The sequence below is a fragment of the Furipterus horrens genome, unplaced genomic scaffold (genome assembly GCF_987537825.1).
Source record: "Furipterus horrens unplaced genomic scaffold, mFurHor1.1.pri manual_scaffold_2, whole genome shotgun sequence".
NCBI lineage: Eukaryota > Metazoa > Chordata > Mammalia > Chiroptera > Furipteridae > Furipterus > Furipterus horrens.
The window spans coordinates 79,607,090-79,626,108 of record NW_028327172.1 but is presented as its reverse complement, the minus strand read 5'-3'; the positions used below and the strand labels follow the sequence as shown (position 1 = coordinate 79,626,108).

The window sequence follows — 19,019 nt, the reverse complement described above, 5'->3', positions numbered from 1 at the left end:
TGTATCTAAAACTACACTATTTGTGGCAAGAATCTGGCCTTAATAATATAACAGGCCCCCATAAAACTACCTTCAGGAAAATGGAAAATATACAGTATCTTACAAAAATTTTAAGTTACCATTTACAACTCCTCCATCACCATTTCCATAGTGCAGTATCAATAAATGTTGCATATCCTCAACACATAAAACCACCTCAGGCCGGCCTTGATAAATAGCAGGAAAGCTGAAGAGTATATTAAATATAAAAGTTGCATCGAGAATAATTAGATTCATTAAAAATAGGCAATTACTGCAAAAAGGTTATTTTATCCAGTATTGTTGTGTCCCCAAACAAAAAGACAAACACTAAAAATAAAGGTCAACAGGACTCTAGGAATTCAATTCCATTTCTACCATCTTAGAAGCACATCATAGCTGGATAACAAAGCTCTAAACTGTAATAGTTACAGCTTTTGCCTTTTCCATTAAAAATAAAAAAAGAAACATCTTTTCCCATTGATTGCATCTGCTTTCCTTTAAATCCACCATACTAAATTACTTAACAGACAAAAAACTCCAAACAAAAATAAAACAATTAAAAGTGCCATATTGTAAATCATCCTAATGCATACTGTTACCCATTTCAACATAAACTGGTAACTTACATTTGTTTAAAATATAAAGTCAGTGCTGTAGTATATCTTTGTTTCTATAAATAATGATTATAGCACAAAGAAGCCCACTTTCCCCAAATAAAAATAACTTAAAAAGCTGTAAAAGATTCCAATTAAGCTTGGCTTGAAAAAATAGTTTGCTAGGTCTAGCCAAATGTTCAACATTCTGAAGGTATTGTAATTGCTTGCAATTGACAGAGAAACACCAGTTAATAAAACATGAAATAAGGATAAAAAGTGCTGCATATAAACCCCTGATGCACCAAAGTTAATATCAAAGATCACAGATGCATCTAATAAATTAAACTGGAAAAATTTCCAGCAAAGGATATAGCTTTAAAAAGGAAATGTTAAAAAAAAGTTTGACTGTAAAGCAATCCTGTGATACTTCCACTATGTGGGGCTATACATACAGATTCCATGATACAGTATTTCACATAAATGGATACTATATAACCTCCTTGATGAGGAGATCACATGTGCTATTGTAGCAAACCTCCCTCAGCATTTGAGCTGAACAAAAAAACTAAACACCACAAAGATGCATCATCTTTCAGTAACCCAGCTGTGATTTCTCCACCAAGATGGCTGCGGCGAGCTGCTGGGCATCCGTCACGTGAGGGTTCCTCTTCATGACAATTCTCACAAGGTCAGGGGGGAAGATGTTGCACAAGTTAATATAAATCTTTTCTCGGTTGTCTTGATACCTGGGAGGATCTTGCGGCAGTCCACAGTACGGTATTCGCCACGTTGGCTCCTGCTGTTCAGGTAGGCTCTGGAAGGTGAACTGCTCATAACATGGCTGTGTGGAGTTATCAGGCAAGGAATAAGTTTGCCGATAGCCATACGCATCAATCCCGTAACCCTGCCTGTCCCAGGTTCCCAGCCCTTCCTGGCGGGAGTAAGGCTTTCTTTGTCTTGATGGAGAACTGTCATACAGCCGAGAGTCAGAAATGCTGTCTATTCTTGTGGCCACTAAGGACCGCCCTAGGTGTGGTGCCTTAGAGTGTGCTGAACTTGGAGGAGAGGGGTAATCGCCAGGACAACTGGACCGGGCTCCCACAACTGGGTGCTGCAGATGCACGGCCAGATGTGGAAGAGGAGGCTTGTGATGGTACTTTGGTTCTTCATGACTGTAACTTTGCACTCTGCTTAAGGGGTCGTGGAAATTCTGCAGGAAGGGTTGGGAATTAAGGCGGCCGTGAGGGTACATATGTTGACACTTTAAATTCTCTTCTAGTTGTGGATCAGGAGAACTGACATAGGACCGGTCATTGTACCCCACATACGAGTCACTGCTCCCACAGCTCATGCTCCCTTCACTGCTGCAGTCAGAAGCTACAGAACTTATCCTATAATCTGTGTCTAAGGAAAAACGCCTTTCAGGACTTCGTGGGCCTGAGAGGCTCAGATTTGAATATGCATTCAACATGGAATAATATCCAATGTCAACAGGTGAGTCACATTTTGGATATGGTTCATAAGGCATTGGCGTTCCATGATTTTTGGTTGCCATCATCATTGGAGGATATTGTCCCTGTGGTCTTTGATCCTGAGCTGGGAAATGAACTCCAGACGGAAGGCCGTTGCTTAAAGATGTAGTGCTTTGGGGTTTTGCAGTAGATGTAGCCGGTATACTAACCAGGGAAGGTACAGACCTGGTTTCCAGTTTGTTTTTGGTGGGAAGCTTTTCCTCTAGGTCTTGGTAGACTTGAGTCCTGATGCTGGGATCTGACTGCCTCTTTGGAGCACCTCGTTTGCCTTCAGAAGTGCTGTCAGCCTTAGTGCTGCAGGGGACACTGTTGCTTTTCACCAGTCCCCCTTCATTTGCAGCTTTGGCAGCTGTATTTCTTGACATGGCACGAAGTTCATCAGCCACTGACCGCTGAGGCTGGCTGCCCCTTTCTGGATGATAATATTTGCACTTGTGTCCATAGGTGCACTTCTTTCCTATGAAGAGTAAAATTAATTAGGCAAAGGAGCACACCACCTGATCCTGAAAATTCAGTTTGGTGCTACTACTTTAATTTGTAAAAGAAACAAAGGCAGAAATTGGAGATACACTGAGTGTTGCTCTGCTCCTTATTTTTGAGAAAAGCCACCTTTTAGTCTTCCCTCCTTGGTACTGTTAATCTCACTAAGAAAGCTGGCTGAATGATTAATAATCAGCCCCAGAGTTTTTGGCTAATACATTGTGTCCTCAGCTCTTACCTACCTATCTCTTCCAGTATGACTTTATAATCAGGTAGGACATTCTGTTTTGGAAAAAATAAATGTATTGCTGTAATGTGATAAAACCATGCCAATCTGATGTGTATCTATATATAAAAACCCCACATTTTTATCTACCTGAAAACTTCATGCAGAAGTTACTAAATGAGTTTTTTCAATCATGTTTTAATTCAAGGAAATGCATTTGCATTGAACCCAACTAGGTAAAAATAATTATTTTTTTCATGGTTAGGATGTTTTCTTAAATTTAAATATAATCAAAAAGAACTACATACTATGCCATACAAAAACTAAAAATGTTTATTAACAGAAATTTAACAACATATTATGTTCTAATGGCATATATTAAATACTCATAAAGAAAGTTACCATATGGACAAGGCTGCTTTTTGTGTTCAGGAACAATAGGTTTCTTCCTCAGAAAATTATCCAGGCTTGGGCCATGTCTGCCAAGGGGGTCATCAGGAGGCATGAACCTGTCACAAATAAAATACAAAATTATACCTAAGTAGGAAGTTGATAATTTAATTCCAAAAACAGTGTAAATATTTATTACCGTAAGGTATTTGCTTTTTCAATTTTAATCCAAGTACTTTGAATCAACATTTGTAGGATAAAAGTATTAGTATACAAAGTTTTCTTTTCTTGATAAAAAACAAAATTAAACTATTTCAAGCTGAACTCATATTTGTCTTAATTCAAATAAGTTTTGAGTCTAGCATGTTCTAATTATTTCTTCCTTCCTCTCAGTCTTAGGATTTTGTGACATTTTAGGAGAGTTTTATAAATGTCAATCTTGTGTATTATGAACTGGGGGTGGGGAAGGAGCAACGAAGGGCAGCTGAGGAAGAGAAGGGAGACAGAGTATAATCTGATGGGAAGAGTACAACTAGCGGAACCCCTAGTATGTGTCAGCTACTGTGCACACATCATCTCTTTTCATCCTAGCATGATCCCTGAAGTATCAGCTCTATTTTATAGGTTAATAGACTTTTCTAATTTAGGCGTAGATAAATTATTTTTATGTAAGTTCACATGGCATAGTCAAGATGTCTAACTCCATAGTCCATTCTCTTCCCACACTACTAAGGTATTTCTCAGCAGATATAGAAAATGTCTTAAGAAAATAAGCTTATAAAACATGGTAGGACTTTGGGTTGGGACACATAGCATCCAGTGTAATCTTCCCTCTACTGTAGATGGTGCCATCCTGGGATGGGCCCAGGCTCCTTCACGGACTTATAGCCAGGAAGGGACCTGCCTTTGGGGCCAGGAATTGAAGTCAAGGGATCAGAGCTGAAAGTTCCTAAAACCTGCCAGACCTTCTGTAAGAAGTGTAGCAAACCTCAACTTCACAAAGTAACACAGTACAGGAAGGGCAAGGATTCTCTGTATGCACAGGGAAAGCGATGTTATGACAAGAAGCAGAGTGGCTACGGTGGGCAGACTAAGACCATTTTCCAAAAAAAGGCTAAAACTACAAAGAAGATCATGCTGAGGCTTGAATGTGCTGAGCCCAACTGCCAATCTAAGAGGATGCTGGCTATTAAGAGATACAAACGTTCTGAACTGGGTTGAGATAAGAGAAAGGGCCAAATGATCCAGTTCTAAGCTTCATAGTTTGTTTTATTATGTGACAATAAAATCTTGAGGATATGTTCACTTCATATACTCAATCCTTATTTTGGACTGACTGTTCAATGGAAGCAACAATTCATGGCATGCATAATGAAGACCAGTTACGATCGAAAAGTTCTGATAGTTATGTAACTGTTTGAATCTGAAATACACCAAGTATTTACCCATAAAATGTGATTAATGTATGAACTCTTTAAGGGAGAGTCAACAAAGCTGATTAATAACACTTAGCAAATATAATGTTTAATATTAATATAAAAACAACATGATAACATTAAAAGTTTAAAAACAGAACACTGTCACTCAATCCTACAATCTTAATACAATTAATTTCCACTTATGGTTGCATTTTTCTGTATGCATACACCATTTTACAAACACAAAGTTTATGCTTTGTCTTTTTAACATGTTTTTCCATGCTTCTTAATAGCTTTTCATAATCTTAATTCAGGAAAGCAGTATTACTTGTAAGTAAATGATTTTACTTACTTGTCATTGACAAATGAATACATCAATAATCGTTCATCTATGAACTTCTTCCATTCTGGTTTTTCATTAGCCAAATCCCTGTAGTTATCATTGGATACAATTATACCATCTGACTCAAAAGCCAGCTTCACAATGAACCTGTCATCATAGCACACCACTCGCCTCCCCTGGACTCGCCGGGACGGTGTAAACACCAGGATTTTCTCCTTCTCTAATTTACGAAGAATTTCTTGATCTGTAGGGTAGAATTTCAGAAATAAAAACATATGAAACACATATAGCAACTTTCATACAATGCCAGATTTTATAAGATAAGCTGGAGATATGTAATCATTTAATTAGGGATTATGATTTACAGTTTATAGATGAAACAAATTTGTAACTCCCAATAATATTTTTCCTTTTGGATTTCTAATAACAAAACCTTTAAAAATACTCCCCACCGAATAAACTTAAAAAATATAAGTTTAAAACTTTTGAAAGTTAAAAAAATTAAAAGCATAACTTAAACATGACTGAGCAACTTGTGATTTTCATTACATCCCTTCTTCCCACTTTTGCTCCTCTATTCCGTTGTCCCAGCACTGTAAATTCTGGCACAGAGTGCCAGGTGTAAGCTGATAGATACCATCATTTAAAAAAATAAAATAAAGAGGTTTACTACTTCTCAGTGTTTATTAACTGGAGTTATTATTATTTTTAATTATCCTTTCAGCAAATAATTACTACATGCCTACTCTATGGTATGTCCTATGCTAAGTGTTAATGGCCACCAAGATTAAGAATGACCTGTCCTTAGAGAGGTGTCAGGTATTGGATTGGATAAATATGTAAACTAGGTAAACAAAGGTTGTAATCGCCACAACAAAAGTATGAAGAGGGTATGAGGGAAGAAGGGCTGGAAGAGCGATATGTGTCAACTCGCTCTGATATAGATTTCATGATGGTGCTGATAAAATTCCAAAGTTCATCAAGACCAGGAATTTGGTTTAGAAAAGCAGCAGAGAAATGGAAGAAATGTGGACCTTACAATCAGCAAGCCATGGATAGATCTCAGATTTTGCTACTTAATATATATGGCAATCAGTCTTATTGAGCCTGTTTTTTGTGTCCTCAAATGCAGATAGGCTATGAGGAGTCAATGAGTTATTATGTGTAAAAGCACTTAGCACAGTGCCTAGAAAGCTCTCAGTAAACACTGTATTCTTCTTCTACTTAATTTTATTTATAGATGTATGTAATTGTTGGTCTCCTTTAAAAGTCACAGAAAACCAATACAAAATTAAAAGCTCAGTCTCAACTATAAGATCTGTCACCTTATAATGATTTTGTGTGTTTCCCTGATAAACATTTTGAGGGCAGGTGTGATGTCTCATTTATCTTTGTATCTACCAGCACTCAGCACATCAGCAGATACTCAATTAATGTCTGTGAATGAATACATGAGCTACTTAATGATGTACATTCAGAGATCTTCCAGTTTATTCCCTGTCTATGTTCATGAATAATCCACAGTACTTTATTTGTTGGAGGGTTTAGTCATGTAAGATATGCCTGGATCCTCACCAAAATGACTAAAGGAGCTAGTGTGCTGACCTAACAGTCACGATCATCTTGCTCACTTTACATTTCTTAAATAGCTAATGAGAAAAAAAGGACACTAATTAGGATAAGTTAGCTGACAACTAGTTAGGATAAGTAATCCTAACTTAAATAAATATGGGTTTAGTATAGCTAGTAAGTTAACTGAATCTCTAGTTCCTTGAATAGTACCTGATACACAGCTGAGTATTTGCTTGTTAAGTATTTGATAAATCAACAGAAGACTGGCAAAAGTGCTAATCTGACTTTATATCTGAGAACTCTAATAAAAAATTTTTTATCAAGTTTCTTTTTCTGATAGAATGAGAAGACACCGGACTATTCAATTTACTAGTTATTATCTTGTTGAAGATTTTAGTCAAGACAATTATCATCCCGGGGAAGAAAATACCTAACAACCTCTGACAGTAGTTCTATGTGGTTTACTTTGTGTTCTAGATACATCATGCTGGAATTTTAAAAATTAAACTGAGCCACAATCTACACTATTATCGTTTTAACTTCTTGATCTCATATTCCCTTGTGCTCAAGAAGTTTTCCACTTGTTTTCATGTTTAAATATTATGTGTTTCTTTTTCAGTTTGATTATTGTTAATATTTGGGCATACTGTATTTCCTTCTAGTCATTTTCTGTGTATTTTTCTCTTTCCATTGTTTATATATGTACATATGTATGTATATGTGAATATATACACAATAATAAAACCTGACTTTTATGTTAAAGAACACTTCCTCAGGTCATTAATAATTCTGCCTAATAATCTAATATATATTTTGTCCTATCAATATATACTAATTTTTTGAACCATTTAAAAAAAAAAGTATGGGTTGTTTCCTTTTCTATTATAAGTAATATTGCACTGAATGCCTCTGTGGTCAGAAATCTGTGTAGACCTCTGCTTATTTTCTGGAGAATTATTTATAGAAGGGGAAATAGTAGAGCCAAGAGTATTAATATTTTAAGACCAAACTTTTCCAGAAAGGTTGTAACAACTTATGTTTCCATAGCACTGTGGAAATAACTTCCTCAAAATATTATTATCAGTTTTATATTTCTGTGAATTTGATGGGTGAAAAATAATTTGTTTATATTTACATTTTTTAAATTACTAATGAGGTTGAACACTTTTTCCTCTTATTTGGCACTTACATTCTCCTACTGTGTTACCATTTATATATTGGGGAGAACTTTATCAATGTGTGAGCTATTTTTATGTTAAGGATATGGATTCTGCATTTATTAATTCTATTTTTTCCTTAGGCAAATAAAAAGATTTCTAATTTTTAAGAAAATTTCTCCAAATACAGAAGTTAACATTTGATGCAATTAAATATATTTTTTCCTTTGTAATTTCCTGTAAAAAATTTAAATTTAGATAGGTCTTTCCAGCCATTCAAAGACTATTTATAGAATATAATGGTTTAATTTTTGAAAATTAATTCTTCAACCATTTGGAATTGACGGTTATATGATGTACGATAAGGATCTAAATATGTATAATTTTTCCATAGAGTTATCCAATGTCTTGGTACTGCTGGCGGAATTACACCTACCTCTCCTACTTTATAGTTTATATAGGCTGGGATCTGAGTCCATGGCTCTGAACTTCACAGTAACTTGCCCATCTATTCTTATGCTAGTTTGACAATGATTTAATGATTATAGATAAAAATAAAAGTCTTAAAATAAGACTTCAGGTACATGGTAAGTGGTCTCTCCATTTATTTTTAACTTTGATGTGTATCTTCTTCACACAGGTTCCTCAGTTTTTGTTAATGTTGGAGATGGAGAGAGTGGTGAAAGGGTCAGATGCTGACTGAGAATCACTTAACTTGAGCAAAATGTTCAGCAACAGTAATAAGCAGGCACAGAGGACATTTTTGCCTGAAACTCATATACTTAGAAATTACAAAATAATGCAAAATAAGATACTTTATTGGGATAGTCATTTCCTGCTACTTGACACCAGAGAGCATATCCTGAGTTTCACAGATCTTTTTTGATCTGCAGCCATTATAATTTGATATTCACTTAGTCTAATTCTTATAGGAGAAAACTGCGGTCCAAAGAGGTTCAGTGTGTCCTATGGCTAGTAAATGGCAAAGCCAGAATTTGAATCTAGGTCTCTTGACACCTAGCATGTCTCTAAAGGTCAGAATTTCACAAAATTTTAAGTAAAAATTTCCAAATAAAAAAAGGCTTATGTAGCAAGGATTACTGTTTAGTTAACATAATCCGTTTTTAAACTTGAAAATAACTTTAATGTTCCACCAAGACAATGTGGCAGTTACATAGACTGAGTAAACAGAAACAGATTAACATAGTGTTCAATGGAATACCTGACAGTGCCAGATACCTGCACAAATACATATGGAAACTAAAACAAACAGCTAACAGGGCTTACCTGTGATGAGAGCATCAGGTCGGGACTGCTCTTTCCTCCAAGCAGGAACAAAAACTGTAATATCTTTGTGGCCTCTTTCCAAAAACCAATCCACTGCCAATTTTATTCCTCGGCAGGAAAATACTTCTTTGTTTCCATGGCTGAAAGATTATTTTAAAACACTTATAACACAACAAAACCTAAATTTAAATTAATTCAAATTTGTAAGCAGAAATGATCACATAATTATAATAGCAATAGGAGGTTTCAAATTTAGGATGGAGTTGAATAGCTCCAAGAAACATTAAGATAACAACCTAGGAACTGAAAATCTGTGAGCAAAAATTTAAGAAAATTGGGATGATTATTGTGTGAAGAATAAAGAAAAGTAAGTTTTCAAACATAAAGTTGTAAAGGTTAACTACTCAGAAAGCTACATGCTCTTTTTGACCAGAATGGGAAGAAAAGCAAGGGTCCTCAAACACAGCAAGAATAATTTCAGTCAAATGTACAAAAGAAGTCACATGGAAAATAAATCTGTAAAAACAGTGGAATGGAATATCCATTTGTTTTTAAAAGCTTCCTTCTCAAAAGTTCTTATGTGTATATTTCAATATAATCATTAAATCATGTACAAAATTTATATGGTGGCCATGTAAAAGAACGTACACAATGTGTACTAAAAAGAAAAAGATGTGCACAGTGCTTAATTTTATACAAGAAAGTCTTCCCATGTCCTTCAAGGAGAAGACACATGGTTTCTATTTAAAATTATTGTGCTAGACAAGGATTAATGATGACAAAAGAGCATTCAAAGCTGGATTAGCAGTTTTAGTGCCTAAAAGAAAACGCTTGACTAAGAGTATAGTCATTCAACAAGTATTTATGTAGCACCAGGCTCTGCTTATACATTTTAACCTATTAATTCAAAACAACACTTCTAATGGCTCTTAAAAAAAAAAAAGTCTCCTGTTTTGAATGCAATAACATTCTTTTATAGTTTGAGCTCTGAAGGCTCCATTTCTTATCTGTAATGGAATTAGATATTCTTTACTCCTTACATCTAAGGAAGGCTAAATGAAATAGGTAGATAAATGCTTTACTAACTTTTAGCACTAGGCAAACATTACGTATATTAATATATTGGTCTAGTAGTCCCCTGGGAAGCACGCACTAGAACCATCTAAATATGGCTAATCATTTTAAAAACAAAAAAGAAACAGCCCACCTCGTTTTTTAGATATTAAAGGCTATAAATGCCAACTACACAGACTTTATGGTTCCACACACCCATCCTAATGAGTGGGGACACAATCAGAGGTGCAATCAGATGTACTGGAAGTTTCAGAGAAAGGAATAAGGGATGAGGGGATTTGAAGTCACATGTTCTGGGTGAGAAGAGCTACCTGACAGTCTCACCAATGGTCTAGCAAATGATACAAAGTGATGTTAGGTTTCATGGAAAACATTGATTATTTAATCAGTCTTCTGAAAAACTACAGAAAATGATGGCAGCATATCTTGAGAGAATAGTATATATATATTTCCGCTAATTATTCCTAAATACAAAACCTCAACTTGTGAAAACCTGTTTTATTCTGCATTAATGCTTTGCAATTTAAGTGTATGATTATTTTCTAGTCATTAATGATATTTAGTTTACTGAGACTCTGGCTCTGAGAGATGACAATAAGCATTTTTTCCCCACTTGGTAAGAACAACTGTCACATTTTACTATAGAAAGAGAAGATTCTATCTTCTAGTTACAGAGTTTTCAATGGAATGTGGGTGAACAGCAAACAGGAGACAAAGATTCCATACATGCTGAATCAGGACACTGTACCATGCAGCTGATAATAAAGGCTGTTCTCATGTTGTCTCCTTCCCCTCTGCCCCTCACCTCCCAATTCCCCTCCCACAGAGACTCATGGGGAGAAAATGAGCAGGAGGATGAAAGGTGCCACATTGTGAATGTCCAATGGAAACATTAAAGAGCCTGGGTTTTGGAGCAGATGGACCCAAATCCATTTCTGATCTTGTTATTTGAGGAAAAAAGCAAAGCCCCCTCATTTGTTTAAGAAAATGTAGTCAATTTTTCTGTTATTTGCAGCTACATACATCCTTAACTGATCCATTAGTTATACCATAAACCAGAAAAAACTGGCAAAGCTGTATATTAATATCAGAAAAAACATTTTAAGGCAAAAAATTACTAGTGATAAAAAAGTTTTTATGTAATAGAAATAAAGGAACAATTCACAAGGAAGCTAAAATAATTGTGAACTCAGTCTCCATATGAGGTACGCAAAAGATCACAGGATTACTAGAAGAAATGAACAAATCTATAATCATACAACAGACAGATGAAGCAGAAAACACTCAGTGAGATTGGAGACTGGAACAATCAATACAAGCTTGATCTAATGGACATATACAAAACCCTGCACAAAATTAGTGAAGAGAAAACCTTTTCAAGAACATAAAAAAGACTGATGAAATTAGCTTTGTTTGAGGTCACAGAACAGATTTCAACAGACATCATACATCTGCACAATACAGATAACATTTTTGACAATGTTATTAGATTGAAGATATAAAGTTCTACTTCAAAATTAGTATTGCTATTCACCAGCAAACAAATTAAAAATATTTATTTAAAAAATAACCCCACTTGTAACAGTAACAAAAACTAAACAAACCTAAAAGAAAAGATGTGAGAGAGATTTATAAAGAAAACAAAAATTGAAAACCTGTATTAAAGGGAATAAGAGAAGACCTAAGTGATGATAAGACTCAACTTATGAAGAAACAATTCTCAAATTATTCTATAGAGCACTGCAATTCTAATAAAAATTCTCAAAGGGTTTTTTTTAATGGAACTTGAGAAACTGATCCTAAAATTTATATACAAAGGGCCAGTTTTGAAGAACAAAAGAGGAGGAACTTCCCCATTAGTTATCAATACTTAGTATAAAACTACATAAATACAATCAATGTTATACTGGTATAGGCAAAACAAAAAACAAACACAAAAATATGTAACACACGTATAAATGATAAAAGTGACATTACAAATCAATGAAGAAAACCAACAAATAGTACTAGGGCAAACTAGTTATTTATATGGGAAAAATAAAACTGTATTTTAATCTCATACCATACACAAAGATAAACTATAGATAGATGAAAGATTTAAATATGAAAAGAAACATCATAAAGCTCTTAGAAGAAATTACAAGAGACATTCGCATCAGGATAGAAAAATACTTCTTAAAGAAGACATGCAGCCACATGCTCTGTCAAGGAAAAGCCTGATACATTTAGACACATAAAACTTCTTTATGCAAAAGAATCCATAAACCAAATATGAGAGGGTATTTGTAACATATAGGACCAACCAAAAGGCTAGTACTCAGAATATATAAAGTACTCCTAAAATTGAGAAGAGTAACATTTTTTCCTTTTTTAAGGCAAAAGATATGAACAGCAAATTCACAAAAGAAACCCAAATGACCAACAAACATGAAAAGATGCTCAATAGTGAAGAAATGCAAATTAAAGTCAAAATGAGACACCACTTCACACTCATCAGATTGGAAAACTAAAGTCTGCAAACATAGATGTTGCCAATGATGTGTGAAAGTAGGAACTCATACATTACAGGTGGGAGTGTGAACTGGGATAACAGTTCAGGAGAGCAATCTGGCAATACCTTATAAAGTTGAAGGCGTGTTTTCTCTAAAACACAGCATTCCACATTTAGGTATGGTAAAATCCAAAAGCAACTTGAAATCAGATTTAAAGCAGATAGCAGTTGGCTTTCATCCTGTGCCCAGCCTTAAATCTCACAAGGGGAGACTAATGCCTTATCTCCTACAGGGAGAGGCAAAGCCAATTTTCCCCTTACCAGGCCAGAGAAATGAATGCTGAGTAGGACATCCCTGGAACTGCTGCTTGTTGACTTAGAATTTCTTGCCAGGCAAGGCCCAGAATCATCCTTAGTAATATTAAAGTCCAAGCAGACCAACTGATGGGTCTAAACTGCAGGCGGGACTTCCACACACTAGCAGACGTTGTGGGAGACGGAACTCAATCTAACCCTACTGAGTGAGGCGTACTGAAGGATGTGACAACTCACATGTGCTGGATCCAATATAAGGGGCAACCAATGATAACAACAGGGTAAGCATAATGTACCTACTGGTATAAAGTAACTATCCGAGTGTTTACTGTGGCCACTTATGGGCTATATCTGCATGGATGCAGGGTTATTTTTTCTCAGTAACAAAAATAGCTAGTTATATTTTTATGAATTGGTATATTTCTTTAGGCCTCAATTTCTTTTTTATTTCAACCATTTGGCAGTAAGGATGGTATACCGCAGAAGTGAGTCCTTTGCTGGGTAAATTTGTTGTAAAATTTTGGTCACTTTTGATTAGGTAATAAACCCTGAATATTTGCTAAAAAGTATCCCTTCACCTACTTTGGCTCAGTGGGATTGGACTCCCAGGGAAAATTCCAAATCCTTACTGCAAATTTTGAGTTACTATATGAGCAAAATGGGTAATGTAGGCTCAAAGGTTGCATGTGATTTACCATTGGCTTTAATGGTAGAAAAATACAAAAAACCTGTCAGCAGGTCTCTTTCTTAAAAGGCTTATTTTACTGTCATGTTTGGGAGAGGCAAGCTTATAAAAATCCTGCTTTGCAATGGTCAGAGGAAGTCTCATTTGAAGTGGACGAACAGGTATAGTTAGAAATTTTTAGAAAAACCAAACTTTAAAGGAATTATTATCATCTCTGGATCTCAGGAAATAAACGAATGAACTGGACAGCCAGAAGAAGGAATTAAGAAACTGCAAGTTCCTTCCGTTTTCTCCAGGTTCTCAACCCCTGTCTTTTGTTGCTCCTGCTCCCTCTATTCCCTTCACGCTTCTTTGCCTTGATAGGGGATCTAGAAGGAGACAATGACTTCTTGGATAGATGGTTCCCAATGGCCTTAGGACCTGGGGTTAACTTCCCTTTGGAAGATAGAGAACTGCCAGCCTTATTTAAATGTTTTGGTATGGATTATACCCCTAAAAATCCTTTGACACTCAATATGTAACAGGGGTCCCCAAAATTCCCCACAGCCCATGGTTTGAGGGGTGGGGGAAAGGGACAGCTTTCAAGGTACTTAGCTGATAGCTAGTTTCTTAGTTATGCAAGTAGCTATGGCCTCTCCAGGCCCCAAGGAGATGGGGAGGGGCTTTGACCTTACAATGGTGATAAAAGAGCTTAAGCCTCCACAAGTTTCTGTTAATGGCCAAAACCGGTTACCACACCCACTGCATCACAGGCTGCACAATCAGGGATTTAAAAATAAGGCGGCAGCCATTAAACAAAAGGAAAGGAGAGAGGCAGAGGAGAGAGCCATGTGGTCTGAAAGGAGAGGGCCATGTAGCCTGGGCTAGTAAGAAAGCTAGCATGCTGCTGCTTTGATTGTGCCCGCACCAGCTAACTTGGAAGCCACCAAGGACTCTTTTAAAACTTGTGCCTTTCCTGGACTTCACCATGATCCAATGCAACATGGCACATGTTTTCCTGGACTGTTATACGGAGGCTGATGACATCATACCCCACCCAGATCCTGAAGGAGACAGCTGACAGATAAGGGTGGGGAACTTCTGGGCATGTGTTTGGCTTCTAGCCTTTTGGGGAGCAAGGGAAGTGCTGGGTCCTGTAGGAGAACAGGGCTCTGAGCTGAAGTGCTCACTGCCCTCCCCAGGTTGGAATATTGTAAATAAGACCTGTTTTCCTCAACACTAGTTGTTGGGTTTTACACCAAGGTTCCACATGAAGGAAAAACATGCAAAACATAGCTAGGGAAGCAGAAATGATTAACAGGACGGAATAAAGAGTGTGAGAATTCCGATAAAAGACTGTCCTAGAATTAAGGCATCAGGCTGGCGAATGGTTACCCAGGTAACTTGGAAGAAAGGGAAACAGCAAAGTGAGACTGAAACCACACCAACTTACTTTTCATCTCAATGTGATAAAAACTCAGCCTTATGCCCTTGGAGCCCCAGGGACTCAAATGCCTTCTGTAGATTCACTGTTCACAAACAGAGCATATTATTTTCTTACCCAGAGTTGCTGGGTAGATCAGATGTGGTAAGAGTGCATATTCCCTTTTCCTAGTTCCTATTACCCATCTTAAAGTTATTTTCCAGCGCTTTGGAAAGATTTGCAAACAAGCATCACATCGCAAGGAGTGTTGCCTCTTGATGACTGGTTGACTAATCAAAAAGGCATAATGGGACCAAAAGATAGCCCCTCTAGTGGGAATGTCATGGCCTCAGGCACCTCCTCCCACTCCGGCTGTTTGGCTGTTCCTCTGCCCTTGGCAGTCTGAATCCCTTCTGCAGCAGGGGACCCAGGAAAAGCTCAATGCTGCTGCTGCCTGAGACCCACTGATTTTCATCAGTGCTTTAGTAAGGCATTTTCTAAATTAACAGGGATGGATTCAGGGACGGATCAGAACAGACCCTTAATCTCTCCAGTTTTGTGGTAGCCTTGTTGCTGGAATTTAAGTGAGGAAAGGTATCTGATGACAATATATAGACAGTCTCAGGAATTGGCAACAATAATCCAGTTTTGGGGAAAAAATGGAGAAAGGTGAAGACAAAAAGAAATTCAAGACTGCAGTGTTACCTGCCCAGTTAGAATTATTCACAAAGAGAGCAAGCTTTTTTCTGGGAACATCAACAAATAAGATTGGACTCCTTAATGAAAAGTCAGTATGTCACTACTGTAAGAAGCCAAGGACACTGGAAAGAGAAATGCTGAGGGAGACTGAGGAAGGTGCAATGAATGCAACCTAATTATGAAGCTGTAAACTGTCCACCAGGAGCCTCTTCCCCCAAGGAAACCAGACAGGAAATAACTAGCAAATAGTGCAAACTAATGAGCAAAACCGACATAATTGAAGAGCTTCTGAGCTGGGAATGGGAACACTTTATACAGGCACTTTTTCCTGCCTTAATCTTTTCCTGTCCTTTCTTATGGATCTTAAGAGCCATGTATTCTGTAATTTCGACTGGTCTTTCTTGTTTTACTTGAACCCAGAAAAACACACAAGTTGTGGGTATCAATGAACAACCTTCTACCTGTTCTTTCTCCTGTGAGGTGGCTGTTGAAGGAATGTACCCCTCTTCTTAATGCTGTTAATCTGTTGGGAAAAGACCTGCTGTATAAACTAATGGCTGTACTCCAGGTAGAGTGTTTCTGAACCTGAGTTACTGAACATGTGCTTATTTATACTGTTAGTAAATATGTGCAGGGGTCTGCCATGCTATGGGGCAAATTTTGGATCAGAGAGGCTTTTAACATCAAAGGCAACTAACTGCTGATATATCAGTCATTGCAACTTCCCCCACAGGTTTCTATAATTCATTATTGGACTTATTTCAGACAATAAAATGAAGTCAATCTGCAGACCAAGCTGTGAAAGGGCTACTATGGTTTGGACTGAAGCCTCCTTACTTCTGTCCAGGGAGTCCCATTCAGTTGCAGGCATGCAACTTCCGTATGAACTAGAAACTGGAAACAAAGGGAAGCTAAAATGGAGACAGATTATCTTGACAAACATAAGATTTTCACTGTCATAACTTTTCATTATTATGCAAATTTATTGTCTCATACCTAACGGAATTACCTTTAATTTATTCATATATATTACTGTAACTATTTTGAAAAGCACATAAATTCTACTTTTCTGTCTTCAACAGAAGGGCAATTCAATATACAGTCAAAATAATATATTTGCCACATTTTTTGCCAACACCATATATACTTCCCACTAGAAAATTGAAGTATACTTGCTTAGCAATGTGCTATTAAAGTAGTCACCTATGACAGTTAACAGATTATAAAAGCGTATTTTGTAATGCAGAGAAAAATGCAGGGAACCAAATATTTTAATGTAAGTTTGCATCAATATGACCAAGCAGTCCATTTGACATATCTAGGAAATGTAATTTTACATATTATACTTTCCTAAGTTATATATACACATATCATTTACTAGGTTAACCACAGGTAGGAAGAATTATTTTAGAATTAAAACTGTTCCAGTGGTAAACAGGAGGAGTAATTGAAAAACATGGAGAAACTTAAAAAGGGAATGAAGTCATCTATTAAAGGGAAGAGCTTTTTTATTTTTTCATGGCATTGAAAAAAAGGGAGAAAAAAGGAATCTCTTTTCAATTATCTTATTTCCTCAAATTTGGTTTTGCTTTAGTTTCAGTATTTGCTTTGAATTACATATTATGTTATACAGAACCTTGAAAACCATAGGTTATTTTCTTATATTCTAAAATTTATGTAATATATTATTCATATGATCAAAGAAGAGCTATTCTTAAAAACATCTTTCCATAACTCATCAAAAATCTAATTATAAAATTATACCTAGAATGACATATTTAGTACCACTAAGAATGATTATAATAGTATTAGTGTTACTACTAAATAGGGATGCCTTTTGATGAATAGGCCAATACAGTGAAAGGAAGTCTTTGGAACCAAACATAAGTTTTAGTATTTTCTTTACCACTTTTTTGTGTGACCTTGACCAAATTACTTATTCTGAACCTCAATTTTCTCCTTTTTAAAATGGAGATAATCCTACCTACCTTATAGGGCTGTAAAAACTGAACAAGAGTACCTACAGACTTTACTTTCTCATGTCCCTTTACTCCTAATTTTTAGAAATGTAAAAAAGCTTGCAATGGAATGAAAATAAAACCAATCAATAGATCTTTATAGCTTTAATCTCACCATTGATAGTAAATTGTGAGTTTTAGGGCAATATGTTTGATGTGTGACAGTCACTAAATAGATTTAGTTTTTAACTAAAAGAGATCAAAATAATCACAGGACTCAAAAAGACTATTAAGTGCTTTTTAAATAACTTTCTATATATCATCTTTTATTTAAAGAAAAAAACTTGACCAATAAGTTTGTATATCCTCTACCGGAAGATTCAAGTATGATTACAAAACTTCTATGACTTTAACGGGTCATTATATCAACTATCCTATAATGATAAGGACACAAATTATTGTCAGTCAAGTGCCTACAATGAAAAATATAAGAAAAAAGTATCCTTTTAAGTTAGAAACATTATTTGAATCTTTAGTACCAAAGTACTTCAAGTTTAGATACAGTTAGCTTAATTATATCACACAAAGTCAGGAAGCACTGGACATTGATCACAAAATAATAGAAATGCAATTATAAAACTACTTATTGAACACTAAATTATTAATATACTCAGGTGCTCATCAAATATTTGTTGACTTAATTTTATTTTTTCTCAATTTTTAGCCCTAATTGTACATAAATAGAGCTGGATATTGAAAATAGATTTTAAAGAATTCTGAAAAAAATGCCTTTAAGACTTCCTTCATTAATACATTTTCCATGTTTAATGAGTCTTACAAAGAAATTCTATCTATTCTATGTTCCTTCAGCAGGGAGGAAGAAGTGAAGCTGGATACCATCTTCAATATGAAAACGAGAGTATTTTACTTCCTATCACTGTTGTCTAACTGAATTTCATATTTTGTTTGAGCACATGTTAATTCCATGTACTGACTCACAGGCACCTAGAATTCTTCCTAATTGATGCCTATTTTGTCACTCTTCTAGCTACTCAACTTTACTATCTCTGATTTCTTTTCCAAGATCACTTTGAAGCTAACCCTGGATGTCAGAATGCTAAATAATGAACATACCACCAGATAATAATCTATGCTCTTCTGTTACAGATCATTTAATAAGTGTTTATCAAGTTGTGTTCCAAAGAGAAATTCCACATTGCGACTTTGAAGCTCTTCTAGGGAGCAGGGAAAATTTTTAAGTGGGAAACACAGCCCCACCTATGACCCCCAATTCAAACAGATCTCTCTGCTTTTGTTTGCTTTACATACTAGGCTTTCATGCAATATTTGCAGTATTGTACTACTTTAAATGA

The 19,019-nt window shown here is 35.9% G+C and overlaps 1 protein-coding gene and 1 pseudogene across 1 annotated transcript in view; one reads left to right on the top strand and one right to left on the bottom strand.

Annotated features, from left to right (window-relative positions):
• Positions 1 to 1,028: 1,028 nt before the first annotated feature.
• LOC150018880 (putative ribonuclease ZC3H12C) overlaps positions 1,029 to 19,019 on the bottom strand; it is a 54,730-nt gene continuing 36,739 nt past the window's right edge. The window contains exons 3-6 of the mRNA XM_090267881.1: positions 9,023 to 9,162; positions 5,016 to 5,250; positions 3,258 to 3,364; positions 1,029 to 2,606 (exon numbers count right to left, since the gene is read on the bottom strand). Coding sequence (XP_090124007.1) covers positions 1,210 to 2,606; positions 3,258 to 3,364; positions 5,016 to 5,250; positions 9,023 to 9,162 — 1,879 coding nt within the window. The 3' untranslated portion in view covers positions 1,029 to 1,209. The remainder of the gene's footprint in view (positions 2,607 to 3,257; positions 3,365 to 5,015; positions 5,251 to 9,022; positions 9,163 to 19,019) is intronic.
• Positions 3,838 to 4,499, top strand: LOC150018881 (large ribosomal subunit protein eL42-like; annotated as a pseudogene).